The sequence below is a fragment of the Rhinopithecus roxellana genome, chromosome 11, assembly GCF_007565055.1.
Source record: "Rhinopithecus roxellana isolate Shanxi Qingling chromosome 11, ASM756505v1, whole genome shotgun sequence".
In the NCBI taxonomy this organism is placed as follows: Eukaryota; Metazoa; Chordata; class Mammalia; order Primates; family Cercopithecidae; genus Rhinopithecus; species Rhinopithecus roxellana.
In genome coordinates, this window is record NC_044559.1 from 76,120,123 (window position 1) to 76,147,825 (window position 27,703).

General features: G+C 44.7%; 1 protein-coding gene across 6 annotated transcripts in view; it reads left to right on the forward strand.

The window, feature by feature from the left end:
• ARHGAP19 (Rho GTPase activating protein 19) overlaps nucleotides 1-27,703 on the forward strand; it is an 82,774-nt gene that overhangs the window by 24,414 nt on the left and 30,657 nt on the right. For 4 of the 6 annotated variants that reach the window (XM_010389572.2, XM_030941085.1, XM_030941086.1 and 1 more), the window contains exons 2-6: nucleotides 8,970-9,235; nucleotides 10,192-10,272; nucleotides 11,763-11,972; nucleotides 16,303-16,529; nucleotides 19,831-19,917. In XM_010389572.2, coding sequence (XP_010387874.1) covers nucleotides 8,970-9,235; nucleotides 10,192-10,272; nucleotides 11,763-11,972; nucleotides 16,303-16,529; nucleotides 19,831-19,917 — 871 coding nt within the window. The remainder of the gene's footprint in view (nucleotides 1-8,969; nucleotides 9,236-10,191; nucleotides 10,273-11,762; nucleotides 11,973-16,302; nucleotides 16,530-19,830; nucleotides 19,918-27,703) is intronic. The other 2 variants (XM_010389574.2, XM_030941088.1) reach the window with 2 other exon arrangements.

Genomic DNA, 27,703 nt, shown 5'->3' on the forward strand with positions numbered 1-27,703 from the left:
TCTCAGATGGAGATGAGGAACTTGTTGGGAACTTATATAAAGGTCACTCTTGCTAGGAGGAGCCAAATCCTAATTTCTAAGACAATGGGGAAAATGTCTCCAGGGCATGTCAGAGACCTTTGTAGCAGCCCCTCCATTCCAGGCTTCCATCACAGGCCTGGAAGCCTACGAGGAAAAATGATACTGTGGGCTGGGCCCAGGGCCTTGCTGCTTTGTGCAGTCCCTGGACTTGGTGCCCTGGGTCCCAGCTATGGCTAAAAGGGGCCAGTGTACAGCTCAGGACATTGCTTCAGAGGGCGCAGGCCCCAAGCCTTGGCAGTTTACATGTGGTTTTGGGCCTGCGGGTGCACAGAAGTCAAGAATTGAGGTTTGGGAACCTCAGCCTAGATTTCAGAGGATGTATGGAAATGCCTCAATGTCGAGGCAAAGGTGTGCTGCAGGAATGGAGCCCTCATGGAGAACCTCTGCTAGAGCAGTTCAGAAGAAGGGAAATGTGGAATGGGAGCCCCCATACAAAGTCACCACTGGGGCACTGCCTAGTGGAGTTGTGAGAAGAGGGCTACCATCCTCCAGACCCCAGAACTGTAGATCCACTGATAGCTTGCATTGTGCGTCTGGAAAAGCTGCAAACACTCAATGCCAGCCTGTGAAAGCAACCAGGAGTGGGGATGTACCCAGCAAAGCCACAGGGGCAGAGCTGCCCAAGACTATGAGAACCCACTTCTTGCATCAGTGTGACCTGGATGTGAGACATGGAGTCAAAGGAGATTATTTCAGAGCTGTAAGATTTAATTACTGCCTTGTTGGATTTCAGACTTGCATGGGGCCTGTAGCCCTTTGTTTTGGCCAATTTCTCCCATTTGGAATGGGTGTATTTACCCAGTGCCTGTACCCTCATTGTACCTAGGAAGTAACTAGCTTGCTTTTGATTTTACAGGCTCATAGGCAGAAGGGACTTGTCTCAGATGAGACTTTGGACTATGGACTTTCGAGTTAATGCTGAAATGAGTTAAGACTTTGGGGGACTGTTGGGGAGGCATAATTGGTTTTGAAATGTGAGGACATGAGATTTGGGAGGGGCTGGGGTGGAATTATATGGTTTGGTTGTGTCCCCACCCAAATCTCATTTTGAATTATAGCTCCCATAATCCCCATGTATCATGAGAGGAACTCGGTGGAAGGTAATTGAATCATGGGGTGGTTTTTCCCCAAGTGAATAAGTCTCATGAGATCCGATGGTTTTATAAAGGGCGGTTACCCTGCACACACACTCTTGCCTGCTGCTGCCGAGACCAGTTCAGCTGGGGAGACCCTAACCCAGCAGCGCTAGAGGAATTAAAGACACACACACAGAAATATAGAGGTGTGAAGTGGGAAATCAGGGGTCTCACAGCGTTCAGAGCTGAGAGCCCTGAACAGAGATTTACTCATGTATTTATTAACAGCAAGCCAATGATAAGCCTGTTTTTTTTTTTTTTTTTTTTTTTTTTGAGACGGAGTCTTGCTCTGTCTCCCAGGCTGGAGTGCAGTGGCCGGATCTCAGCTCACTGCAAGCTCCTCCTCCCGGGTTTACGCCATTCTCTCGCCTCAGCCTCCCAAGTAGCTGGGACTACAGGCGCCCGCCACATCGCCCGGCTAAGTTTTTGTATTTCTTTAGTAGAGACGGGGTTTCACCGTGTTAGCCAGGATGGTCTCGATCTCTTGACCTCGTGATCCGCCCGTCTCGGCCTCCCAAAGTGCTGGGATTACAGGCTTGAGCCACCGCGCCCGGCCGATAAGCCTTGTTTTTATAGATTATAGATGAACTAAGAGTATTCCTTATGGGAAACAAAGGGATGGGCCGAAATAAAGGGATGGATTTGGCTAGTTATCTGCAGCAGGAGCATGGCCTTAAGGCACAGATCATTCATGCTATTGTTTGTGGTTTAAGAACGCCTTTAAGCAGTTTTCCACCCTGGGTGGGCCAGGGATTCCTTGCCCTCATTCCGGTAAACCCACAATCTTCCATCATGGGCGTCATGGCCATCATGAACATGTCACGGTGCTGCAGAGATTTTGTTTATGGCCAGTTTGGGGGCCAGATTTTGGGGGTCTTGTTCCCAACATGTTCCCCTTCTTTGATTTGCAAAGCGATAAAAGCAAAGGCAGCTTTGTCATTGTGAGCTACTTCTCACAGGAGTTAGGATCCACATCTGCAGACTATACAAAGATAAACAACATAGATTAAAAGCACAATCATTATTGAAATCACAGAGCTTCCAAGTGTTTTTATCCATTTTAATGGGTTACTAGCTGCTAATCTGTCTGCAGCTCCTTCAAGCACTCAAGTTCCTGGCATTAAGGTCAGGTATACCTGGGATGTTTTGAATATTTGTTATTTTAATTTTGCAATATCCAAAGACAAGTTTGTAGAGTGTCCTTCTAGATGCTTTTTTATTCTTTCCTAAATTTTGATCTTATTAAGAGCATTAATAGTTTCCACAAATCCTTATGTTAAGCTCCTAGAGCGGGCCATATCATTTGAGGTTGAGGTGCCACTATACTGCCATGGTTCCAGATAATAGGAACTTTTCTGTACTTCTTGTCATTTCTACCATCTGACCATTTTGTTCAGATCATCTTAACATAGTGTGACCGTGGCATGCAGACTGAGAGGTGCAATTCAAGCTAAATATCCCCTTAGGGGACCAATCAATAATGATTCCATAAGAATCGTGTGCAGTACCTCTGCCTGTTCTGCAATGCAATCTTCCTAAACAAGTACATTCATTATTTCTGGCCAGGTTCTATTTTGTTTACAAATAGGTTTTTGAGGGCGGTATGCCTCAATTATAGGAGCAGATTTATTATGGTAAATACTGAGATCAGAAAGCATGTGGGCCAGGCGCGGTGGCTCAAGCCTGTAATCCCAGCACTTTGGGAGGCCGAGACGGGTGGTTCACGAGGTCAGGAGATCGAGACCATCCTGGCTAACATGGTGAAACCCCGTCTCTACTAAAAAATACAAAAAAAAACTAGCCGGGCGAGGTGGCGGGCACCTGTAGTCCCAGCTACTCGGGAGCCTGAGGCAGGAGAATGGCGTAAACCCAGGAGGCGGAGCTTGCAGTGAGCCGAGATTGCGCCACTGCACTCCAGCCTGGGCGACAGAGCGAGACTCCGTCTCACCAAAAAAAAAAAAAAAAGAAAGCATGTGTAACTGTGTCATAGAGTGATTACGTGCAGGCCAGCAAAGATTGATAAATATGCCCAATAAGTATAATTGTTCTCTGTGTCAGCCCTTGTTGAAGGAATACTCATGGCAATGGTGATCACTGCTATCATACCTACCATTAAATTACTCATTGTGACTGGTTCTTCCACTTTCCTCAGTTTTTCTTCTGCCATCTGTGACAGCTTCTTTTTTTTTTTTTTTTTTTTTTTTTTTTTATTTGAGGCGGAGTCTCGCTCTGTCACCCAGGCTGGAGTGCAGTGGCCGGATCTCAGCTCACTGCAAGCTCCGCCTCCCGGATTTACGCCATTCTCCTGCCTCAGTCTCCCGAGTAGCTGGGACTACAGGCGCCCGCCACCTCGCCCGGCTAGTTTTTGTATTTTTAGTAGAGACGGGGTTTCACCGTATTAGCCAGGATGGTCTCGATCTCCTGACCTCGTGATCCGCCCGTCTCAGCCTCCCAAAGTGCTGGGATTACAGGCTTGAGCCACCGCGCCCGGCCTGCGACAGCTTCTTGATCTGTCCCCAGGTGGGTGGCTGTGTTCAACGGGTGTTGCTCGTGACAGTTGGGGTCCACCTCAGCATCAGCCTCAACATGGCTGGAGCCAGGGGGTCCTTGGGATCCTCCTGGAATCTCTTCCTTGACATCTGGTTCATGATAAGGTTTCAGGTGTCTTGATGGTATCCAAATCAGCTATTGATTCGGTGGTCCTGGAGAGACATAAGCATAACCTCTACTCCAAGTTATTATTTTACTTATTTCCCAACTTTTTGTTATCAGATCTCCCCACCAAACCAATTGTTCTGCTTCTGTCTTTGCAACTGGTTTCTGTAGATACTGTTCAGCTGCTGATAACATCTGGCCTTTTGGCAGGCTCAAAAAATTTAAAGTTAATAATGCTAGATTCAGTTGCATCTGCGGGGTTCCATATTCTCTTTCTTCCCCTTTTTTGTTTTTGTCATCAGTTTTTTATCTGTATTAAATAGTAACTGAGCATTTTTAATTAACTGTGTGGAATGAACCACATATGAAGAGTCAGAAATCACATTAATAGGCATATTAAAAGCAGTCAATACCTCAATTACAGCTACAAGCTCTGCTTTTTGAGCTGAAGTATAGGGCCTCTGGAAAACTTTACTTTTTGAGCCAGAATAAGAAGCTTTACCATTACTAGACCCATCTGTGAAACAATGAAAACGCTTAGTAGGCTTCAGGTTGTTTACCACAGGAATTGTAAATGCAAACCGTTCACAGTCTTGCTCAGCTAAGGGGATAGTAAAGAAACAGTCTTTTAAATCTATGACTATTAAAGGCCAATTTTTTGGAATTATAGCAGGAGAAGGCAATCCTGTAATGCTCCCATAGGAACATTACATGTATAACCGAATTGATGGCTCTTAAGTCAGTTAATATTCTCCATTTACCTGATTTTTTTCTTAATTATGAAAACTGGAGAATTCCAAGGGGAAAATGTTGGAGCTATGTGTTCATTTTCTAATTGTTCAGTAACTAATTTCTCTAAAGCCTCCAGTTTCTCTTTACTCAGTGGCCATTGTTCTATCCAAATTGGCTTATCTGTTAACTAGGTATAAGTTCTGGAGGCTTAACAATGGCTGCCATCAAAAATGATATCCTAATCTTTGGCAGGAACTTTGTCTTTCCACTTGAAGCAGTTCTTTCAAACCTTGCAAATTTTTTTCTAGTCCCATACCAGGGACATACCCCATTTCATGCATCATATGTTGACTTTGAGGGCTATATAATTGTTCTGGAATTAGAACTTGTGCTCCCTGTTGTTGTAATAAATCTCTTCCCCATAAATTTATAGATACAGAAATTACTATTGGTTGAATAGTCCCAGGTTGTCCATCGGGCCCCTCACAATGCAAAATATAACACTTTGATATACTTCAGGGGCTTTACCAACTCCAACTATGTCAGATTGAGTGGGTTGAATTGGCCATGTGGACGACCAGTGCTATAGAAATGACTGAAATGTTGACTCCTATATCTACCAAACCTTTAAATTTCTTTCCCTGAATAGTTATTTCACAGGTAGGGCATTTATTAGTAACTTGATTTACCCAGTAAGCTGCTTTGCCTTGTTTATTTGTGCTTCCAAATCTTCTTGTTCATTTAGTTTCACTTTTTCCCATTCCCACATACGGCACAATCAGGAGCTGTGCTATGTGCTATCCTGGCTCTGCTATGCGCTATCATGGCCCTGCTATGTGCTATCCTGGCTCTGCTTTCCAGGGAACAGAAGTAGATATAACAATTTGAATTTCCCATTGTAATCTGAATCAGTGACTCCTATATGTATTTGTACCCCTTTTAAACTTAAACTAGACCTTCCAAAAAGTATTCCTATTGTCCCTGCTGGCAAGGGACCATAGACTCCTGTTGGGACCTTTCGTGGCAGTTCCCCAGGCAGAAGACTCACAGCTTTTGTGCAGCATAAATCTACTGCGGCATTATTGGCTGTGGCGGGGGACAGACATTGTATGGGGGGTGAGGGAATGGCCTGAGCTGGAAATGCCTCGGTTTAGAATGGGGCCTGGGACGGGCCCTTCATGGCGTTTCCTGAAATTGGGTTCCTTCCTTTTTTTTTTTTTTTTGAGACGGAGTCTCGCTCGTCGCCCAGACTGGAGTGCAGTGGTGCGATCTTGGCTCACTGCAATCTCTGCCTCCTGGGTTCATGCCATTCTCCTGCCTCAGCCTCCCAAGTAGCTGGGACTACAGATGCCTGCCACCATGCCCGGCTAATTTTTTGTATTTTTAGTAGAGATGGGGTTTCACCATGTTAGCCAGGATGGTCTCGATCTCCTGAGCTCGTGATCTGCTCGTCTTGGCCTCCCAAAGTTCTGGGATTACAGGTGTGAACCACTGTACCCGGCCTAGGGTTCCCTTCTTTATCAAACTTAGAGTGACACTGATTAGCTCAGTGTTTTCCTTTTTTACATTTTGGACATATTTCAGTCTCAGCAGTATTGTTTTTTCCCCTATCGGGTGACTTGACTTGCTGATTTTTTCTACATTCTTTTTTAGTATGACCATGCTTCCCACAGTTAAAACAAGCTCCAGGAAACAGAGTATTTCCTTTATCCACTCTCAGTCTTACCATTGCCTGTGCCAACAAAGTAGCTTTATGCAGATTACCTCCGATACCATCACAGGCCTTGATATAATCAACTAAATGTGCTTTCCCTCTGATAGGTCGCAGAGCAGCCTGGCAATCGGGATTAGCATTGTCGAAAGCTAATAACTGCAACACTATATTCTGAGCAGCTGAATCTGCAATCATCTGTTTAAGATACTCCTGTATCCGAGCTATAAAATCAATGTGTGGGTCTCTTGATCCCTGTTTTGTAGCAGTGAAGGAAGGGTATTGTTCTCCACCTGAAGTGATTTTTTTCCCCAAGCTCTAATGTACACTCCCCTAAGCTGTTGTATGGCATCATCCTGCATGACCAGCTGTGCATCTAAACCAGCCCAGCTGCCAACCCCAAAAGTTGGTCTGCAGTTATATTAATTTGATGTTGGGCCTGGGCATTTCGAACAGCCTGAATGGAAACTTCATCTGCCCACCAAGTTTTAAATTGTAAGAACTGAGCAGGAGTTAGACAAGCTTGAGTAAGAGCATCCCAGTCAGTAGGAATCGTGCGACTGGAAACAGCAACATCCTTTAAAAGTCCCATTACAAAAGGAGAACCTGGTCCATACTGATTTATAGCTTGTTTAAATTCTTTGAGTAATTTAAAAGGAAAAGGCTCAAATGTAGCTATAATATTTCCCTGTTGTTCTGGGGGGTGTATTCTAACAGGGAACTGCCAAGCCTCTATATCACCCTCTCGTCTAGCTTGCTGAATTCTTGCCTGAATAGAACTAAGAGCAGTTGCTCGAGGCACTGCTCCAACAGTCACTGGGGCAACTACTTTTCGCCCAGTGTCCTCTGGAAAAGAAAGATCTGGAGGGTCAGGCCACTCTTTTTCTTCAAAATAATAATGAGGGGATACAGAAAGGTGGGGATGAACCTCTCCCTCCTTTGATGCTTTAGCTTTAGCTGGCAAACAAACCTCCTCTGTAACCTCTTCTGTGACTTCATTATACTCTCCTTCCTCCTCATCATTAATGTGAAAAGGTTCCATGGTGGAACGAACCAGAGCCCACACTTGTCCCATTGTTACCCTGATGCTTCCGAGCTCCCCTTCTTAATCACCACGGGGATTGCTTTAAGAGTACTTTGGGTGTTCTCCAGCTTAGTTTTCCCTGTTCTCCAACCGTTGCTCCGGCGACCTTTTGACCTGGATTCGGGCCCCACAACTTGCTGAAACCAGCTTGGTCGGGGAGACCCTAACCCAGCAGTGCTAGAGGAATTAAAGACACACACACAGAAATATAGAGGTGTGAAGTGGGAAATCAGGGGTCTCACAGCCTTCAGAGTTGAGAGCCCTGAACAGAGATTTACCCATGTATTTATTAATAGTAAGCCAGTGATAAGCATTGTTTTTATAGATTATAGATTAACTAAAAGTATTCCTTATGGGAAACAAAAGGATGGGCCAAAATAAAGGGATGGGTTTGGCTAATTATCTGCAGCAGGAGCATGGCCTTAAGGCACAGATTGTGCTTGCTATTGTTTGTGGTTTTAAGAATGCCTTTAAGGAGTGTTCCACCCTGGGTGGGCCAGGGGTTCCTTGCTCTCATTCCAGTAGACCCATAATCTTCCAGCATGGGCGTCATGGCTATCATGAACATGTCACCGTGCTGCAGAGATTTTGTTTATGGCCAGTTTTGGGGCCAGTTTATGGCCGGATTTTGGTGCCTGTTCCCAACATGCTACCATGTAAGATGTGCCTTTGTTCCTCCTTCGCCTTCTGCCATGATTGTGAGGCCTCCCCAGTCATGTGGAACTGTGAGTCCATTAAAGCTCTTTTTCTTTTTTTTCTTTTGAGACGGAGTCTCGCTCTGTTGCCCGGGCTGGAGTGCAGTGGCCGGATCTCAGCTCACTGCAAGCTCTGCCTCCCGGGTTTACGCCATTCTCCTGCCTCAGCCTCCCGAGTAGCTGGGACTACAGGCGCCCGCCACCTCGCCCAGCTAGTTTTTTGTATTTTTTAGTAGAGACGGGGTTTCACAGTGTTAGCCAGGATGGTCTCGATCTCCTGACCTCGTGATCCGCCCGTCTCGGCCTCCCAAAGTGCTGGGATTACAGGCTTGAGCCACCGCGCCCGGCCAGCTCTTTTTCTTTATAAATTACCCAGTCTTGGGTATTTCTTCATAGCAGTATGAAAATGAACTAATACAGGGGTAAAGTAGGCATTGGGAAACAAAGAACAGGGAGAAAATATTTCTGAGATTCAAAGGAGCTTTGCCAGGAGTATAGCCCAATGTAATGTAGGAGTGGAGACCCAGCTAAGATCAGGAGCCCTAGAGAGAAGAACCTGTCTGAGCAGAGGTTGGACTTAGATGATGATAGATGGGTCAGAGGCATCCAGAATTGAAGGATTTTAAAGTAAAACCTATTTGTGGACATGGGAAAAGCGGAATTAATTACCGTTTTGTGTACCTGTAAATGCCTTCCCCTCTGTGAGGCTTTGTGGTTATAAGGAACAGTGTTCAAGGGCATCTGGCGCAATTAAAGGAAGCAGACTATAAGGAAACCTCTGCCTTTGCGTGGAGTCAGGACCAAGTAACCTAATGAGTAGTGCATAAGAAACATACAAAATCATGTCCCACAAGATTTTCTTCTGTGTTTTTCAGTGATGCCATCTGCAGTTTTGTGATCTGCAATGATTCTTCCCTTCGAGGTCAGCCCATTATCTTTAATCCTGACTTTTTTGTGGAGAAACTCCGACATGAGAAACCTGAGGTTTTCACTGAGTTGGTGGTCAGCAATATCACAAGGCTCATCGATTTACCTGGAACTGAGTTGGCTCAGCTGATGGGGGAAGTGGACCTTAAGTTGCCTGGCGGGGCCGGCCCAGCGTCAGGATTCTTCCGGTCTCTCATGTCTCTCAAGCGAAAGGGTAGGAGATGTGTCTGTGAAGGGTGGGCAGGCCTCAGCTGCTCCCTGGGCTTCTCTCTCGACATCTACACATTCACTGAAGAGTTGCTATTAACTTAGAGCTTTTTTTTGGCCGTTTTTTTCAGTTTTTATAAGTAGTAACACCTTAAGTAATTGTAATACAAATTGTAAAAACTAGATAAGTAAATAATTAAACTAAAGCAAATATTTTCAGTCCCTGAGAGATGATGACATGATTAACTTAGGTAGTTATCAGGGGCATCTTGATTTTCGTGCCCTATTAATATGTGAAAATGATCTTTAAAAAAACCATAGTTACATAGCTAGAGACTATAGAACAGAAAGCTTGGATTTTCTTTTTTTTCAGGGATGGGGTCTCACTCTGTTGCCGATGTTGGAGCGCAGTGGTGTCATACCTCACTGCAGCCTTGAATTCCTGGGCTCAATCTATCCTTCTGTCTCAGCTCCCAGTAGCTGGGACTACAGATGCATGACACCATGCCTGACTGTTTTCTATTTTTTGTAGAAATGGGGTCTCACTATGTTGCGCAGGCTGGTCTCAAACTCCTGGCTTCAAGCAGTCCTCCCACCTCAGCCTCCCAAAGCGTGGGGATTACAGGTGTGAGCCACCATGCCTGGCTTTCTGTTTGTTTGTTAAATTAAATACTAACATGCTAGATATCTCCTTCTTACTTACTAGATATATGCTTCTTACTTAAAAAAGAAGATGGTATTTGCCTTCAAAGAACCTACAGTCTAATATTGAACTTGGAGAAAGCTGATTGAGAGTTATCCTGCTTGCATTTTCTGGTGCACTTCCAGTTCTAAGGTTTTTGTTTACTGACCATGTGAAAACGCTTGCTGAATTGTAAAATAGGATGCTTGAGTGGTTTTAAGTATGATGATTTTGTACTATTTGTGTGAAATACAGCCCTGTCATATCATATGGTCTTTCAGAAAAAGGAGTGATATTTGGGTCCCCACTGACAGAGGAAGGCATTGCCCAGATATACCAACTGATTGAATATCTACACAAAAGTAAGACTACTTGAAATTTTATCGTTCTTTGTTTAATGAAGAATTCTGTTTTCTGTTGAGAGCTAACTGCCTTGAGTTAGTAGGTGCCAATTAACCATCAAAGGAACTAACCAGTGTTAATTTTAGGTGGCATGTTTTTAAATATATGTCCTTTCAAACTTCATCTCATATTCATTTGCTTTATACTCTCAAAGTGTATATAAATTAGACCGTGTCTATGAAGTCACATTTACCTCTTGCCTCAGAGAGACATTTCTTCTGGAAAAATACGTTGTCCCTAAAGAATTGTTGCATTTATTTAAGAGAGCATGATACCTTTTTTCTCCAGAATTCTATGCTTAAAACACTCTTTACTTTTTTTTTTTTTTTTTTGAGACAAGGTCTCATTCTGTCACCCAGGCTGGGGTGCAGTGGTGCGATCTTGGCTCACTGCAGCCTTGACCTTCCAGGCTCAGGTGATTCTCCCACCTCGGCCTCCCTAGTAACTGGGATCACAAGCTTGCAATACCACATCCGGCTACTTTTTGTAGTTTTTTGTAGAGATGGGGTTTTGCCATATTGCCTAGGCTTGTCTTGAACTGTGCTCAAGTGATTCACCCGCCTAGGCCTCCCAAAGTGTTGAGATTATAGGCATGAGCTATTGCGCCTGGCCTAGGGATGAATAGTTGGGATGACCCTAAAGCTTCTGGGAATCTCTTAGGAATTTGACACATTAGAGTTCTAATTCCTGGAGCAGTACAGAGACTCTGGATTCATTCTGGGCTGGGAAAACAGTTTACAAGAGCCACAAACATCCACAGATGTATGTAGCCCCTCAAAATGAAGTCTGGGATAAACAAGAAGAGGTCTTTAGGGAGATTTGGCTTTTTTTTTTTTTTTTGAGACGGAGTCTTGCTCTGCCACCCAGGCTGGAGTGCAGTGGCCGGATCTCAGCTCACTGCAAGCTCCGCCTCCCGGGTTTACGCCATTCTCCTACCTCAGCCTCCCGAGTAGCTGGGACTACAGGTGCCCACCTCGTTGCCCGACTAGTTTTTTGTATTTTTAAGTAGAGACAGGGTTTCACCATATTAGCCAGGATGGTCTCGATCTCCTGACCTCGTGATCCACCCATCTCGGCCTCCCAAAGTGCTGGGATTACAGGCGTGAGCCACCGCGCCCAGCCGAGATTTGGCTTTTTAAAAATTTATGTTTCAAGCTAATCCTGACCATTGATTGGGTTAAATTCAGATTGTCTGTACATACCTCGGGAGATTGAATGACTCCTGGGAGGACTACCTTTTAGTTTGGAAGATCTCCAAGTGCCCAGGGGCGTTCAGATATGTCTCCTCAGGAGGTCTGTAGGTTCTAAACTACACTGATGAAAAAAGGCAAAAACTTACTTGAAAGGCTTTGTAAAAGGTCTTTGAAGTGTAGTCTTTAGACTGTATATTTTAATCATAATATTTCTGCTTCCTTTTTGCCTGTCCTCTGCTTTCTTTTATGCTAAACAGACTTACGAGTAGAGGGTTTGTTTAGAGTACCAGGTAATAGTGTCCGACAGCAAATTTTAAGGGATGCTCTCAATAATGGAACTGACATTGACTTGGAATCAGGGGAGTTTCACTCAAATGATGTTGCCACTTTGCTGAAGATGTTTCTAGGAGAGTTGCCGGAGCCTCTGCTGACACATAAACATTTCAACGCACACCTTAAAATCGCTGGTGAGTATAGGAAGTAAGAAGGAGATGTAAATACATTTCTTTAAATTTAGTAAAGTTCCTAGGAATTTTCTGTTGCTTGTGACCCACAGAAATACTTCTATTAATATTGGTTAAGACTTCGTGTTGTTGCTGGACTTCTCTGGGTACTCAAAGGTATTGGCTAGTTAAATTTAATTTTAATCCAATGGCTTTCTTGATAAATAAGCTTTGTATTGAGATAAGGAGCTGGTAGTAATATATGGTCTGAGTTTTATTTATTTTTGAATCTCTGATAGATTCTCGAGTAGTGTGTTGAACTTTATAGTTGGAAACAGGATCTCACTCTGTCACCTAGGCTGGAGTGCAGTGGTGCAACCTTGGCTCACTGCAGCCTTGACTCCCAGGCTCAGGTGAGCCTGCCACCTCAGCCTCCTAAGTAGCTGGGACTATAGGCGTGCGGCATCACGCCTGGCAAATTTTTTGTATTTTTTGTAGACACTGGGTTTCGCCATGTTGCCGAGGCTCAAACTCCTGGGCTCAAGCGATCTGCCCACCTTGGCCTCCTGAAGTGCTGGGATTATAGGCGTAAGCCACTGTGCCCAATCCGTTTTAGTTGCTTAATAAATGTATGCTTTTCATTGGATTGATTCATATATTTCAGAGGTTTACAGGTTCGGTATTTGCCTTGGTTTGGGGTTTTTGCTCAGTATTTCTATGCCTCAGTTGAGGACATCTCTACTCTTGAAAAAAAATTTTTTTTTTATTTGGAGATGGAGTCTCGCTCTCTCACCAGGCTGGAGTGTAATGGTGCGATCTCGGCTCACTGCAACCTCCGCCTCCCGGGTTCAAGTGATTCTCCTGTTTCAGCCTCCCGAGTAGCTGGGATTACAGGTGCCCGCCACCACACCCAGCTAATTTTTGTTTTGTTTTTTTTTTTGTTTTGAGACGGAGTCTCGCTCTGCCGCCCAGGCTGGAGTGCTGTGGCCAGATCTCAGCTCACTGCAAGCTCCGCCTCCCGGGTTCACGCCATTCTCCTGCCTCAGCCTCCCAAGTAGCTGGGACTACAGGCGCCCGCCACCTCGCCCGGCTAATTTTTTTGTATTTTTTAGTAGAGACAGGGTTTCACCGTGTTATCCAGGATGGTCTCGATCTCCTGACCTCGTGATCCGCCTGTCTCGGCCTCCCAAAGTGCTGGGATTACAGGCTTGAGCCACCGCGCCCGGCCAGTTTTTGTATTTTTAGTAGAGATGGGATTTCACCATGTTGGCCAGGATGGTCTTGATCTCTTGACCTTGTGATCTGCCCGCCTCAGCCTCCCAAAGTGCTGGCATTACAGGGTGAGCTACCATGCCCAGCCAAGGAAATTTATTTTTTAAAAAAATTATTTGTTTTCTGAATAGAAACACATAGTTCAAAATTCAGATGATTCAAATAATATACAGTAAAAGCCTTCTCTCCTACACTTGTTCCCCAAGACCCAGTTCTTCTCAGAAACAATCAGTGTTACTGATTAAAAAAATTTTTTTTTCTTTTAAAAAAAGAAAACCTGTTCCCCAGGCTGGTCTCAAACTCCTGGCTTCAAGTGATCCTCCCTCCTCAGTCTCTCAAAGTGCTAGGATTGCAGGCAGGAGCTGCAACCCCCGGACCAGTGTTATTGATTTCTAAAGTATCCTTCCAGAGATATTTTGTGTATTCCCAAATATGTATATTCCCTTTCTCCTATTTTTATGTAACAGGTTATACACATGGTTCTGTGGTTTGCTTTTTTCACTTACTGTATCTTGAAGAATGTTCCATTTTCAGCTCATTAATAGTTTCTTCATACTCCTTTCTATCCATGGGGCAGGGAATTCATTCTTAAATTGCATGTCTGTTATGCTGCTATGGGCTCTAAGTATTCACAGCATCAATATCCATTACTGCAGTTGCTTAGTTTTCTGCCCCTGAGTATTTTTCCTGTTTCTTCTAATTATATGGAAAAGAAATATAAGGTTTTTTTCCTTTTTGAATAATTTTTACTACTTAAAGAAACAAGTTTTGGCCTGGCGCGGTGACTCACGCCTGTAATCTCAGCACTTTGGGAGGCCGAGGTGGGCAGATCATGAGGTCAGGAGATCGAGACCATCCTGGCTAACATGGTGAAAACCCGTCTCTACTGAAAATACAAAAAATTAGCTGGGCGTGGTGGCGGGCACCTGTATAGTCCCAGCAACTCTGGAGGCTGAGGCAGGAGAGCAGAGCTTGCAGTGAGCGGAGATCGCACCACTGCACTCCAGCCTGGGGGACAGAGCAAGACTCTGTCTCAAGAAAGAAAAAAAGGAAACAAGTTTTGAATTAAAAAAATCTAATATGATTAGGTTTTTTTTTTTTTATAGCACTTTTAGTAGCAATCCCAATGATGCAATGAGTAAATATTACTAGAATGTTATATAATTTTACAATTATTTTGGGGAGAAATAAAGATGTTAGACCTTTGAAAAAGATTTGGAAAATATTCTTTTATAAGTGTTAACATGAAAGATGCTTGTTTTGTTTGCTTTCCAGTTCAGTTCATTCATTTAGTGCAATATTTGAAATTCTCCCTTTTACCACCCTGTGATTGAATGTTCTTTGAGAACATACTGAGGCGTAGCACAGTTGTAGCCTTTCATATGCCTTGCTGATAACTGGAAAGAATTTTTGTTTTCAGTTTCATATTAACAGGGAACATTTTGTAGCAATGTTACCTGCCTTTCCTAAACCTGGAATTATTGAGGTTAAACATCTTAAATAACACACTGTAATCATTTTTACGTCTATATGAGTTGTACTCAAATGATTATTAGTGTCCTTTGAAATTCTCGTTATCCAGGGGACTGTTTTCATTGATAACCTTTTTAGTCTGTTAGAGAAGAACCAATAATTCTAACTCCGTTGGGAGCTGCCTGTTATAAGGAGCAGCTTGTGAATAAGGACATATTCATTCTCATTTTTCACTCTCATTTTTCTTTCTTTCTTTCTTTTTTTTTTTTTTTTGAGGCAGAGTCTCGCTCTGTCTCCCGGACTGGAGTGCAGTGGCCGGATCTCAGCTCACTGCAAGCTCCGCCTCCCGGGTTTACGCCATTCTCCTGCCTCAGCCTCCCGAGTAGCTTGGACTACAGGCGCCCGCCACCTCGCCCGGCTAGTTTTTGTATTTTTAGTAGAGACGGGGTTTCACCGTGTTAGCCAGGATGATCTCGATCTCCTGACCTCGTGATCCGCCTGTCTCGGCCTCCCAAAGTGCTGGGATTACAGGCTTGAGCCACCGCGCCCGGTCTTATTTTTCTTTTAGCTGTAAAATATCTGAGTGGGGAGAAGTGGAGTGAGTGGCATTATGAAAGGCATGTGTGGATCTTTTTTTTTTTTTTATATAGAGGTGGGGTTTCGCCATGTTGCCCAGGCTAGTCTCGAACTCCTGGGCTCAAGCGATCTGCCCACATTGGCTTCCCAAAGTGCTGGGGTTACAGGCATGTGCCACTGCACCTGATTTGGATATGTGTTTATTTCTCTTAAGTATATATCTAGGAATTGAATTTCTTGGTCAAATGGTAACTCTCACTTTTTGAGGAACTGCCAAAATGTTTTCCAGGTGGTTATACCATTTCATATTCCCACCAGCAATATGGGAGGGTTTAATTCTCTCTACATCTTTGCCAACATTTTTGTCAATCTGTTTTTAGTTATAGCCATTGTAGTGGGTATAAGTAGTATGTCACTGTGGTTTTGATTTATAGTTTCTTGATGGCTAATGATACTGAGCATACAAAGTCTTATTGGCCACTTATATACTTTCTGAAGGAATGTCTATTCAAATCCTGTACACATTAAAAAAAATTTTGGCCGGGTGTGGTGGCTCACACCTGTAATCCCAGCACTTTGGGAGGCTGAGGCGGGCGGATCACAAGGTCAGGAGATCGAGACCATCCTAGCTAACACGGTGAAACCCGATGTCTACTAAAAATACAAAAAATTAGCTGGGCGTGGTGGCGGGTGCCTGTAGTCCCAGCTACTTGGGAGGCTGAGGCAGGAGAATCGCTTGAACCCGGGAGGCAGAGGTTGCAGTGAGCTGAGAGTGTGTCACTGCACTCCAGCCTGAGTGACAGAGCAAGACTCCGTCTCAAACAAACAAACAAACATTTTTTTGGTCTTTTTATTGTTGAATTGCATTGACATTATTTTGTTGTTATGTTTTGCTGTAATCTTTGAATGGTGTTTTGGCCTGAATCTTTTTTCTCCCTTTCTTTGATGGAGTTGAGGGAAGGATAATGGTGAAAGCACTGATTTTTCTTGCTGATATTTCTCCCCGCTTTGCAAATTCTCTTTTGTCCTCAAGATTTGATGCAGTTTGATGATAAAGGAAACAAGACCAATATACCAGACAAGGACCGGCAAATTGAGGCTCTCCAGTTGCTCTTCCTCATTCTCCCTCCTCCTAATCGTAATTTGCTGAAGTTATTGCTTGATCTCCTATACCAGACAGCAAAGAAACAAGACAAGAACAAGATGTCAGCCTATAATCTTGCCCTTATGTTTGCACCCCATGTCCTGTGGCCAAAAAATGTGAGTGTTGACGGGAAGAGTAAAGATTGCTTGGTTTTCTTGGGCTGGGCCTCATTCTATAGCTGTACGTTGGTGAGATTATCAGGGGTCCAAGGTCTAGCCTTCAGCTTTATGAGGTTGGGAACTTACTTTATTTATTAGTTCACTGAAGAGTCATCAGACCTGAGAGGACCAATTCCTGCTAACTTCACTTATAAATCAATCTCTGATAAACCTACATGGCATTGTATTGTATTAGTGGAAACTCTTAGTGGGAAATTGTAGCTACTGAATAAACTAGAATACTCATTTTGGCTGTTTAGTGTGGAATCCTTAACAGGAAAGGCTTCTTGGGAAATTAAATTAGCTTTTGAAGATCAAATGTTATAAAATTAGAATAGAGCTGTATGATCTTATGGGATAATGTCACCAAGCTTGTGGATTTATAGATGAGATGAAACTTAGAGCAATCCTGCCTTGTCCTAACTTTTCTATTTCCTGTATATATAGTCTTCTTGGATAAAGCTGAACTTGCTTCTTATTATGGAGACCATGGTCTTCTCAGTGACTTACATGAGAAATAAACTCATTCTCTCTCTTTTTTTTTAATGCCTGAGGGATAAAAACACAGAGAAATAAATTCTCTGAAGTCTTTTTTTCTATTTTTTTGAGATAGGGTCTTATTCTGTCGCCCACGCTGGAGGGGAGTAACGCAATCACTGCTCACTGCAGCCTCATCTAAAGTCTTTTAAACAACTTGCTGACCTGGAGGTACATAGCTTATACTCCTGCCCACTTCTAATATGGTTTTACTACGTGATGGAGTTGTGAGCCAGGATAGGTGGGTTGGAAGCCAGACACCAGCGATGTTACCTATGTCTTTTACCTTTTTTTGAGACAGAGTCTTGCTCTGTTGCCCAGGCTGGAGTGCAGTGGTGTAACCTCAGCTTGCTGCAATCTCTGCCTCCTAGGTTCAAGCGATTCTCCTGCCTCAGCCTCCCAAGTAGCTGGGCCTACAGGCGTGCGCCACCATGCCTAGTTAATATTTGTATTTTTCTATTTTTGGTAGAGACAGGCTTTTGCCATGTTGGCCAGGCTGGTCTCGAACTACTGACCTCAGGTGATCCACCCGCCGCTGCCTCTTGAAGTTCTGGGATTATAGGCATGAGCCACCGCGCCTGGCCTTTTACTTTTTTTTTTTTTTTAAAGCAGCTGTCTACAAGCCATTTTTTGTTTGTTTAGTCTTTTACCTTTTCTATGCGTAGGCTTTTCCTTTGTAAACTGGGCATAATACAGTAAGTCCTCAACCTATTAACATTGTTGATAGGTTCTTGGAAACTGAAACTTTAATCAAAATAACCTATAACAAAACAAATTAGTTTTCTCATCAATGTTATAATGAAAAGATGTTGAAGAAAATGATGTTATTTGAGGACCTGCTGTATGTCGGTGCACTTAACGTCGTAGTTTCCAAGAACCTATTGACGCCTTAAGTGAGGATATACTATAATAGCTTTACTACTTACCCCACAAGGCTGTTGGGAAGATAATAGAAATAGGTTATAGTAATTTATAAAAAATTTTTGAGATTATAAGAAATGAGAAAAGGAAGGTAAAGGAGAGAGATTGTGGGAAACATTTTACTTAACAAATAACTAGTGAAAAAATAATAAAGTTCTGGGCCAGGAAGAACTTCTGGGGGTGAGTAGGGGAGAAGAAGACACACTAACATTTGTCTATATCAAGGAGATCAATACTCATAATGAAGGAATTTTAGAACTAGCTAACCAAGACTATAGAAAAGCAGTGAGTAAACTGTGGTTATAAAAAGAAGTGGTGGCTTACGCCTGTAATCACAGCACTTTGGGAGGCTGAGGTAGGAGGATTGCTTGAGGCCAGGAGGTTGAGACCAGCCTGGGTAGCACAGTGAGACCTCAAGACCTTGTCTCTACAAAAGGAAAAGACACATAAGCTGGGTGTGGTGGCACATGCCTGTGCTCCTAGCTGCTTGGGAGGCTGAAGTGGAAGGATCGCTTGAGCCAAGGAGTTTGCAGCTGCAGTGAGTTATGATTGCACCACTGTACTCCAACCTGGGTGCCAAAAGCGAGACCCTATCTCTAAAAAAAAAAATATTTAAAAGCAAACAGAGTAACAAAGATACATGTTGAAAATGAGGGCTTTGGGATGGTAGAGTTACTGAAGTATTTAAAAAAGACAGGAGAAACAAAGGAAGGGAATCAATGACAATTTTACTGTGTTTTTAAGAAACAGATGTCACCTTTGGTATCAGTAGTGACCATTCTCTTTTGTCTTTGGAGAAACTCTAGTTTTCTAAAGAGGCAGTGGTGTCCTTGATGGCTGGAACAGATTCTGGTTTTTTTGCCCATTTTGAATCCTAGACTAGATTTTCTTTTTTCTTTTTCTTTTTCTTTTTTTTTTGAGACGGATTCTGACTCTGTCACCCAGGTTGGAGTGCAGTGGTGCAATCTCGGCTCACTGCAAGCTCCGCCTCCTGGGTCACGCCATTCTCCTGCCTCAGCCTCCCAAGTAGCTAGGATTACAGGCGCCCGCCACCAGGCCCGGGTAATTTTTTTGTATTTTTTAGTAGAGACGGGGGTTTCACCGTGTTAGCCAGGATGGTCTTGATCTCCTGACGTCGTGATCCTCCAGCCTCGGCCTCCCAAAGTGCTGGGATTACAGGTGTGCGCCACTGTGCCCAGTCATCCTAGACTAGATTTTCTTTGCCAATTTTGCTTACATGTCTAATTTTCAAGCAGAATTAGGAAATGAAAATTGGTTTTCAAGGATTTCCTCATCACTTCAGGGACACATTGTTTTTCTAGATTATGTCATATCCTGCTGAACCAAAAAGTCTTTCCAGAATTAAACATTGTATTAGAGGCACCTAGGTTAGGGATAGAAACTTCATACATTTGAAAGAACAAGCTGGCCAGGCACGATGGCTCACGCCTGTAATCCCAGCACTTTGGGAGGCCAAGGCGGGCAGATCGCGAGGTCAGGAGTTCAAGACCAGCCTGGCTAACATGGTGAAACCCCATCTCTACTAAAAATAGAAAAATTAACTGGGTGTAGTGGTGCATGACTATAATCCCAGCTACTTGGGAGGCTGAGGCAGGAGAATCGCTTGAACCCAGGAGGCCGAGGTTGCACTGAGCTGAGACCGCACCACTCCACTCCAGCCTGGCGACAGAGCAAGACTCCGTCTCAAAAAAAAAAAAAAAAAAAGAAAGAACAAGCTTATTGGTAAGTACTACTTTCCAGCTCTTAATGCCCATTGTTTGGTTTCTTTTCCTCTGAATAGGTCACTGCAAATGACCTTCAGGAGAATATCACAAAGTTAAACAGTGGGATGACTTTTATGATTAAACACTCCCAGAAACTTTTTAAGGTAGGTAAGGGATAGCATTTGGTTGGTAACAGGACAAAGAAAATGGAGCAAGGTGGGATCCTAAGTGGGGCTATAAAGATGACTAAATGAAAAAAGGTCCTGAATGGGATTGCAAACCAGAATGGGCAATGGCAAAACCCAGGGATAACAACCACTACGGTGGAAAGGAATAGGAATAGGAGGCTGAGTAGGGCTGGATCCTTTGGGTAACTGGCTCCACCCTCTGAGCCATTCTTCCTTTTTCTCAAAGGAAGCACATGTGGCAGCTGAGTGGTTTTATCCTGCCTGCTTACTGCCAGTAGAGTTTTGGGGGTCTGCCAGTAGAATTTTGGGGGTCATTTTGTACTTTTTGGCCCTTTCAATCCAAACAGGCTGTGTTTCTGCTGACATAATTTTCCTAAGAACTTTGTAGGTCTTCTGTGGATTTCAGTGGAATTCATTCCATTAGACAAAGGCCACATAAACAAATCTTTTGAAGATAAATATTTCCCTGCCTTGTTCACCTGCTGAGAAACCTAAGGGACAGAACCTTTAGGCTTCCTAAAGGCTTTCTGGTTTAAGTGAGAGGGTCTGTGAGGCACGGTTTTACTCTCTTGAAAGGGCCCTTTGTATGACTGAATACTCTGACCTTTTGCTGTTTCTAAGGTTTTAGCAAAAGGTAGCACAGTCACATCCTTGACCTTTTCTTTAGTGTATACTTCCTTGATAGTGAATCTCTTAATTTTAGCATCTTTTTTTTTGAGACAATGTCTCCGTTTGTTGCCCAGGCTGGAGTGCAGTGATACAGTCTTGGCTCACTGCAGCCTCAACCTTCTGGGCTCAAGTGATCCTCCCACCTCAGCCTCCCCAGTAGCTGGATCCACAGGCATGCACTGCCATGCCTGGCTGATTTTTGTATTTTTTGTAGAGACAGGGTTTCAACATGTTGCCCAAGCTGGTCTTGAACTCCTGGGTTCAATCCTCCTGCCTCGGCCTCCCAAAGTGCTGGGATTACAGGCATGTGCCAATTTTAGCATCTTTTGCCATCTGGAGAGACTGAAAGTTTCCAAGATCATCCAGTTCTGGTTTCTTTTTTTTCTTGCAGTAAAATACTTATAAAATTTGCCATCTTAACCATTTTTAAGTGCACAGTTCTGTGGCATTAAGTACATTCACGCTATGCAGCCATCATCGCTGTCTATTTCCAGAACTCTTTTCATCTTGCAAAATTGAAACTCTGTGCCCATTAAGCAGTAACTCTGCATAACCCTCCTCCTATCCTTGGCAACCACCATTCTACTTTCCATCTCTATGAATTTGACTTCTCTAAGTACCTCATGTAAGTGGACTCATACAGTATTTGTCTTTCTATGACTGCCTTATTTACACTTAGCACAGTGTGTTCAAGGTTCATCCACACAGTAGCATGTGACAGGATTTCCTTCCTTTTTAAGGGTACATAGTATTCCACTGTGTTTATACACCACATTTTGCTTATCTGTTCATCAGTCAATGGACATCCCTTTATATTCCAGATATCATACTTTATCAGCTATGTGGACAAATATTTTCTCCTATTCTGTGGGTTGCCTTTTTACTTTGTTGATAGTGTGTTTTGATGTGCAAATTTAAAAAAGTTTTATGAAGTCTAATTGGTCTATTTTTTCTCTTATTGCCTGTCCCTTTGGTGTCATATCCAATAAATCACTGCCAAATCCATTGTCATGAAGCTTTTGCCTTATATTTTCCTTTAAAAGTTTTTATAGTTTTAGGTCTTATATGTATGTCTTTGACCCATTTTGAGTTAATTTTTGTTTCTGGTGTTAGGTAAGGGTCCAACTTCATTCTTTTGCATGTGGTTATATGGTTTTCCCAGCACCATTTGTTGAAGAAACTGTCCTTTCTCCATTGGTCTTGGTCCTTTTATTGAAAAGCATTTGAATATATATGTAAGAGTTTATTTCTGGCTTTCTAGTCTATTCCATTAGTCTACTTATCTGACTTTATACTAGTACCATGGTGGTGTGATTAGTAAATGTTGTAAAGGTGTTGTAGTAAATTCTGAAATCAGGAAGCTTGAATCCTCCAGGTTGGTTCTTCATTTTTGACATTGTTTTTGCTGTTCAAGATGCCTTGAGACTCCATATTAATTTTAGGATGGATTTTCTGTCTTTGCTGCAAAAAACCTCATTGGTATTTTGATGTTTCTAAGGTTGATAGGGATTGTATTGAATCTGCAGATTGCCTTGAGTAGTATTGACATCTTAGCAGTCCTTATCCAATAATATGAACATGGGATATCTTTCCATTTACTTAGTTTTCTCTAATTCCTTTCAGCAGTATTTTATAGTTTTCATTATACAGTAGTTCCCTCTTATCCATGGGAGATATGTTCCAAAGCCCCGAGTACATGCCTGAAACTGTGGCTAGTACCAAACCCTATATGTATACCATACACAAATTTCTTTTTTTTTTTTTTTTTTTTGAGACAGAATCTCGCTCTGTCGCCCAGGCTGGAGTACAGTGGCGCAATCTCAGCTCACTGCAAGCTCCGCCGCCTCCCGGGTTCACGCCATTCTCCTGCCTCAGCCTCCCTAGAAGCTGGGACTACAGGTGCCTGCCACCTCGCCCGGCTAATTTTTTTGTATTTTTAGTAGAGACGGGGTTTCACTGTGTTGCTAGGATGGTCTTGATCTCCTGACCTCGTGATCCGCCCACTTCGGCCTCCCAAAGTGCTGGGATTACAGGCATGAGCCACCGCGCCCGGCCAAATTTCTTTTTCTTCTTCACAATTTCACAGATAGAAGATGTATTTTTTTTTTTTTTTTTTTTTTTTGAGACTGAGTCTCACTCTGTCGCCCATTCTGGAGTGCAGTGGCGCACTCTTGGCTCACTGCAAGCTTCGCCTCCTGGGTTCACGCCATTCTCCTGCCTCAGCCTCCCGAGTAGCTGGGACTACAGGCGCCCGCCACCACGCTCGGCTAATTTTTTTGTATTTTTAGTAGAGATAGGGTTTCATCGTGTTAACCAGGATGGTCTCGATCTCCTGACCTCGTGATCTGCCCGCCTCAGCCTCCCAAAGTGCTGGGATTACAGGCGTGAGCCACCGCGCCTGACCAGAAGATTTATTCTTATAGTGGATTTTAGCAACCTCAGCATATGACTTTTTGGTAAACTTTTTATTGACCCATAATATTTGTATATATTTATGGGGTACATGTGATATTTTGTTACTTGGATTGAATGTGCAATGATCAAGTCAGGGTATGTAGAGTATCCATTACATTAAATAGTTGGGAACATTTCAGGTCCCCTCTTCTAGTTATTTTGAAATATACCATATGATGTTGTTAACTACAGTCATCCTGCTTTGCTATTAAGTGTTAGAACGTATTTCTTCTGTCTCACTACATGTTTGTACCTATTGACCAACCGCTCTTTACCCTCACCCCAATACCTATCCCAGCATCTGGTAACTATTATTCTACTCCCTACCTCCATGAGATGAATTTTTTTTTCTTCTCTTTTCTTTTTTTCTCTCACCATGAGATGCACTTTTTTTTTGAGGTGGAGTTTTCACTCTTGTTACTGAGGCTGAAGTGCAGTGGTGCAATCTCAGCTCACTGCAGCCTCTGTCTCCTGGGTTCAAGTGATTCTCCTGCCTCAGCCTCTTGAGTAGCTGGGATTACAGGCACGCACCACTACACTGGACTCATTTTTGGTAGAGACAGGGTTTCACCATATTGGCCAGGGTGGTCTCTAACTCCTGACTGCCTGCCTTGGCCTCCCAAAGTGCTGGGATTACAGGCGTGAACCACTGTGGCCGACCTGAGATCCACTTTTTAGCTCCCACATATGAGTGAGAATGTGTGATAATCTGTCTTTCTGTGCCTGATTTATTTCACTTAATCTAAGAACCTCCAGTTCCATCCCTGTTGCTGCAAATGACAGGATTTCATTCTTTTTTTACGGTGGAATAGTATTCCATTGTGTATATACACCACATTTTCTTTATCATTCATCCATTGATGGACACTTACATTGATTCCATGTCTTTGCTATTGTGAATAGTGCTGTAATAAACATGGGGATGCAGATATTCCTTTGAAAACTGATTTTCTTCCCTTTGAATAAATACCCAGTAGTGGGATTGCTGTATTATATGGTAGTTCTATTTTTAGTTTCTTGAGAAATCTTCATACTGCTTTCCATAATGGCTGTACTAATTTACATTCCCACCAACAGTGTATAAGAGTTCCCTTTTCGGCCGGGCGCGGTGGCTCAAGCCTGTAATCCCAGCACTTTGGGAGGCCAAGACGGGCGGATCACGAGGTCAGGAGATCGAGACCATCCTGGCTAATACGGTGAAACCCCGTCTCTACTAAAAAATACAAAAAACTAGCCGGGCAACGAGGCGGGCGCCTGTAGTCCCGGCTACTCGGGAGGCTGAGACAGGAGAATGGCGTGAACCCGGGAGGCGGAGCTTGCAGTGAGCTGAGAGCCGGCCACTGCACTCCAGCCTGGGCGGCAGAGCAAGACTCCGTCTCGAAAAAAAAAAAAGAGTTCCCTTTTCTTTACATCCTCATCAGCATCTGTTATTTTTTATTTTTATTTATTTATTTTTTTAAGACAGAGTCTCACTCTCTCACCATGCTGGAGTGCAGTGGCGCAATCTTGGCTCACTGCAAGCTCTGCCTCCTGGGTTCGCGCCATTCTCCTGCCTCAGCCTCCCAAGTAGCTGGGACTACAGGCGCCGGCCACCACGCCTGGCTAATTTTTTTTTGTATTTTTAGTAAAGATGGGGTTTCACCGTGTTAGCCAGGTTGGTCTCGATCTCCTGACCTCGTGATCTGCCCACCTCGGCCTCCCAAAGTGCTGGGATTACAGGCATGAGCCAACGTGCCTGGCCCATTTTTTTTTTTTTCTTTTTTTTTTGAGACAGAGTCTCACTCTGTCACCCAGGCTGGAGTGTGGTGGCATGATCACAGTTCACTGGGCTCAAGGGATCCTCCTACTTCATTCAGCATCCTGAGTAGCTGGGACCACAGGTGCGTGCTATCACATCTGGCTAGTTTTTAATTTTTTGTAGAGATGAGGTCTTGCTATGTTCCTGCTTTATCATTTTTCCTAAAATTCTTCTTAACTATTACTAGTTCTGTCCTCTACTGTTATCAGTCCATCTGACTCAGTCTGGTTTTATCTCTTCCCAACATCACATCTTTTCCTAGGGATTTACAATGTATATACAGTTAAGGCCAATTTCTAATACTTGAGCAGTACTTTTGTTGTTTCTCTATGAATTGTAAAATGCTTAAGACCTCAGATTTTCATGTAAGCCTGTTTGTCTAAGGCTGGCTCCCTTTCTGGGTATTTTTTCAGCTCATAGCATCTTTGGGGATGGTGGTTTTTTTTTTGTTTCTTTCCTTTCCCTTTTTCCTTTCCCTCCTTCCCTCCCTCCCTCCCTTCCTTCCTTGTTTCCCTTTTTTCTCTTCTCTTCCCTCACTTCCTCTCCCCTCCCCTCCCCTCACCTCCCCTCGCCTCCCTTCCCCTCACCTCCCCTCCCCTCCCTTCCCCTCCCTTCCCCTCACCTCCCCTCCCCTCCCTACCCCTCCCTTCCCCTCTCCACTTTTTTTGTCCTATCCATCCATCTGTCCATCCGTCCTTCCTTCCTCCCTCCCTCGCTCCCTTCCCTTTTCCCTTTCCTTTCTTTCTCTTCGTTTCCCCTTCCCTTCCCCTTCCCTTTCCCTTCCCTTTCCCTTCCCCTTCCCTTCCTCTTCCGCTTCCCTTACCCTTCCCTTTCTCTTCCCTTCCCCTTCCCTTCTCCTTCCCCTTCCCTTCCCCTTCCCCTTTTCCTTTCCCTTCCCCTACCCCTTCCCCTTCCCTTCCCCTAACCCTTCTCTTCCCCTCCCTTTCCCTTCTCCTGCCCCTTCTCTTCACCTTCCCTTCCCCTTCCTCTTCCCTTCCCTTCCCCTTCCCCTTCCCCTTCCCTTTTCCTTCCCTTCCCCTTCCCTTCCCCTCCCCTTCCCCTTCCCCTTTCCCTTTCCCTTCCCTTCCCTTCTCTTCCCCTTTCCTTCCCCTTCCCCTACCCTTCCCCTACCCCTTCTCTTCCCCTTCCCTTCCCCTACCCCTTCCCCTTGCCTTCCCCTAACCCTTCTCTTCCCCTCCCCTTCCCTTCTCCTGCCTCTTCTCTTCACCTTCCCTTCCCTTCTCCTGCCCCTTCTCTTCCCCTTCCCTTCCCCTTCCCCTTTCCCTTTCCCTTCCCTTCCCTTCTCTTCCCCTTCCTTTCCCCTTTCCCTACCCCTTCTCTTCCCCTTCCCCTTCCCCTCTCCTTCCCCTACCCCTTCCCCTAACCCTTCTCTTCCCCTCCCCTTCCCTTCTCCTGCCCCTTCTCTTCACCTTCCCTTCCCTTTCCCTTTCCCTTTCCCTTCCCTTCCCTTCCCCTTCCCCTTCCCCTTTCCCTTTCCCTTCCCTTCCCTTCTCTTCCCCTTCCTTTCCCCTTTCCCTACCCCTTCTCTTCCCCTTCCCCTTCCCCTCTCCTTCCCCTACCCCTTCCCCTAACCCTTCTCTTCCCCTCCCCTTCCCTTCTCCTGCCCCTTCTCTTCACCTTCCCTTCCCTTTCCCTTTCCCTTTCCCTTCCCTTCCCTTCCCTTCCCTTCCCTTCCCTTCCCTTCCCCTTCCCCTTTCCCTTTCCCTTCCCTTCCCTTCTCTTCCCCTTCCTTTCCCCTTTCCCTACCCCTTCTCTTCCCCTTCCCCTTCCCCTCTCCTTCCCCTACCCCTTCCCCTAACCCTTCTCTTCCCCTCCCCTTCCCTTCTCCTGCCCCTTCTCTTCACCTTCCCTTCCCTTTCCCTTTCCCTTTCCCTTCCCTTCCCTTCCCTTCCCTTCCCCTTCCCCACCCCTTCCCCACCCCTTCCCCTTCCCCTTCCCCACCCCTTCCCCTTCCCCTTCCCCACCCCTTCCCCTAACCCTTCTCTTCCCCTCCCCTTTTCTTCCCCTACCCCCTTCTCTTCCCCTTCCCCTCTCTTCCCCTTCCCTTCCCCTTCCCTTCCCCTCCCCTTCCCTTCCCCTTCCCCTTCCCCTTCGCTTCCCTTCCCCTTTGATTCCCCTTCCCTTCCCCTTCGCTTCCCCTTCCCTTCCCCTTCCTTTCCCCTCCCTTTCCCTTCCCCTTCCCTTCCCCTTCCCCTCTCATTCCTTTTACCTTCCCCTCCCCTGCCCCTTCGCTTTCCCTTTCCCTTCCCTTCCTCTGCCCCTTCCCCTTCCCCTCCCCTGCTCCTTCCCTTCCCCTTCCCTTTTCTTCCCTTCCCTTCCCTTCCATTCCCCTTCCCTTCCCTTCCATTCCCCTTCCCTTCCCTTCCCCTTCCTCTTCCTTTCCCCTTCCCTTTCCCTTCCCTTTCCCTTCCGCTCCCCTTTCCCTTCCCCTTCCCTTCCCCTTCCCCTTCCCTTCCCCTTCCTCGTCCCCTTCCCCTCCCTCGTCCCCTTCCCCTCCCCTTTGCCTACCCCTTCCCTTCCCCTTCCCCTTCCCTCCCCTTCCCCTTCCTTGTCTCCTTCCCCATCCCCTTCCTTGTCTCCTTCCCCATCCCCTTCCTTTTCCCCTTCCCCATCCCCTTCCCCTTTCCCTTCCTTCCTTCTTTATTTTCTTTCTTTTGACAGGGTCTCACTCTGCCCCCTAGGCTGGAGTGCAGTAGTGTTATCTGCTCACTGCAGCTTCGACCTCCCAGGCTCAAGCGATCCTCCCACCTCAGCTTCCCAAGTAGCTGGGATGGGTGCGTGCCACCATGCCTGGCTAATTTTTCTATTATTTGTAGTAAC